The following is a 2,500-nucleotide window of genomic DNA, read 5'->3' on the forward strand; positions in this document are numbered from 1 at the left end:
ACAAGCTCCAGAGACATGCTCCAGAGACATGCTCTAGAGACATGCTCTAGAGACATGCTCTAGAGACATGCTCCAGAGACATGCTCCAGAGTAAAGGAAGGGAGAAACGTGCCATTTTTGTGATGTGCGATTGTACTTAGCACAGCTGTTTTAAAGGGATGGGATGAGCCTGCTTGGCTGAAAAGATATTTCATCACCACACCTTCGTGTTTATATTGTCCTTGACTCAGTTCCTTTTGCCCATGGTTATAGGAATGTATGTACTTGCAGGGACTGTGAAGGTGGTTGAAATTCCTTGGTGAGGATATCGAAACCTCAGAGTAACAGTAGTGGATTTACAGTAGTGGTCACACTTACAGTAACGGTAATAGTGTGGGTTAGAGTAACAGTAATGACTTAGATATTTAAGAGCTGGAGTAATGGCAATAGTGGGGGTTATTCTTAAAGTAACAGTGATGACTCTTAGATACTTAAGAGCTGGAGTAGTCAGGCTTGCCAGACTATAGTATCAGTACCGTCTGTGGTCAAACAGAGTAACAATACCAGTCTTGGTCACAGTTAGAGTAACAGTGTCAGGCTTGCTGCCACAATTTCCAATCAAATTAACTCCTCTCACACCCTTTGAAAGCTGAACTCTGGTGACACAGCACAGCGACAATTTCATTATGTTAGCGAACGTGCAGGAACAGCAAAAATTCATGGATGAAGGAACAGAAGTTCTTTTCAGCGCAGTAGAGAATCACTACGCCAACATATATGGCACCAGAAGCTGATCCATGAAACCTCTTCCACTGATATTCAGAGAACATCAGTAATTATTACCAACAAAAATGATGACATCCATATCATTAGTATCATTATTGTTGCTGTTCACAGTGATGAGAATAAAATTAATATTTACATAACGGTAATATGATAAATTACTTAAATTATATAATTTTCTGTGCATAATAATCTGCCAACTGTCTGATTCATGCTTAAAAGCCACAATAGAATTGTGAATGAAGGAAAAAAGAATGAAACCAGTTGTATTTAGTAATTGGGATTTATATTTTTAGTGGTGCTTGTGAGAACTTGGACACGTCTTTATGTGAGGAAAATACTGCGGTGCACTTGTGCGTATGATAAGAGCAGGTCTGAGGAGAAGGGAGCCCACATGCGCTCCAAACTGGTGAGTGCACCACTCCCCCTACCTCATCACAGGCGCATTCATGTCCATTAATAAAATGGCAATAAATGTGTGTGCACCCCATGAAATTAGTGAAACACGGCGTTAGGTGAAGTTAACGCTCCAGCGCAGCGCAGCCTTACAGTCACAGTAATGGCAGCAGAAGCCCTCAGAGTAACAGCAGTACTGGTCAGACGGTGAGTAACAGCAGTACTGGTCAGACGGTGAGTAACAGCAGTACTGGTCAGACAGTGAGTAACAGCAGTACTGGTCAGATGGAGAGTAACAGCAGTACTGGTCAAACGGACAGTAACAGCAGTACTGGTCAGATGGAGAATAACAGCAGTACAGGTCAGACGGTGAGTAACAACAGTACTGGTCAGACGGTGAGTAACAGCAGTACTGGTCAGACAGTGAGTAACAGCAGTACTGGTCAGATGGAGAGTAACAGCAGTACTGGTCAGATGGAGAGTAACAGCAGTACTGGTCAGACAGTGAGTAACAGCAGTACTGGTCAGACAGTGAGTAACAGCAGTACTGGTCAGATGGAGAGTAACAGCAGTACTGGTCAAACGGACAGTAACAGCAGTACTGGTCAGATGGAGAGTAACAGCAGTACTGGTCAAACGGACAGTAACAGCAGTACTGGTCAGATGGAGAATAACAGCAGTACAGGTCAGACGGTGAGTAACAGCAGTACTGGTCAGACAGAGAATAACAGCAGTACTGGTCAGACAGAGAATAACAGCAGTACAGGTCAGACGGTGAGTAACAGCAGTACTGGTCAAACGGACAGTAACAGCAGTACTGGTCAGACGGTGAGTAACAGCAGTACAGGTCAGACGGTGAGTAACAGCAGTACAGGTCAGATGGTGAGTAACAGCAGTACTGGTCAGACGGACAGTAACAGCAGTACTGGTCAGACGGACAGTAACTGGTCAGATGTAGGTACCTGGCTGAGAGCCTCTCTGGCTGGCAGGCTATTCTGCCTCTGAACATCTCCACCAGCCTGTCTCACTCCCGATGTTGAGGACGATCTGCCCAGACGACCCAGCTCTGCCAAAAACACACATGCACACGCACACACACACACACACACACACACACACACACACACACACACACACACACACACACACACACACACAAGCACACACACACACACACACACACACACACACACACACACACACACACAAGCACACACACACACACACACACACACTTTAGTTTAATCTATGTCAATGAATTACTCCATCTATCATTAACCCCACCATCTGGTTTGATTTTTGCAATTCTAAGTCAAAATTTGGTTCCATGACACAGATGAAT

At 44.6% G+C, this 2,500-nt stretch overlaps 1 protein-coding gene across 1 annotated transcript in view; it reads right to left on the reverse strand.

The window, feature by feature from the left end:
- LOC113590594 (neuronal tyrosine-phosphorylated phosphoinositide-3-kinase adapter 1) overlaps positions 1–2,500 on the reverse strand; it is a 31,352-nt gene that overhangs the window by 5,458 nt on the left and 23,394 nt on the right. The window contains 1 exon segment of the mRNA XM_035527240.1: positions 2,121–2,224. Coding sequence (XP_035383133.1) covers positions 2,121–2,224 — 104 coding nt within the window.

The sequence above is a fragment of the Electrophorus electricus genome, chromosome 6 (genome assembly GCF_013358815.1).
Source record: "Electrophorus electricus isolate fEleEle1 chromosome 6, fEleEle1.pri, whole genome shotgun sequence".
Lineage (NCBI taxonomy): Eukaryota > Metazoa > Chordata > Actinopteri > Gymnotiformes > Gymnotidae > Electrophorus > Electrophorus electricus.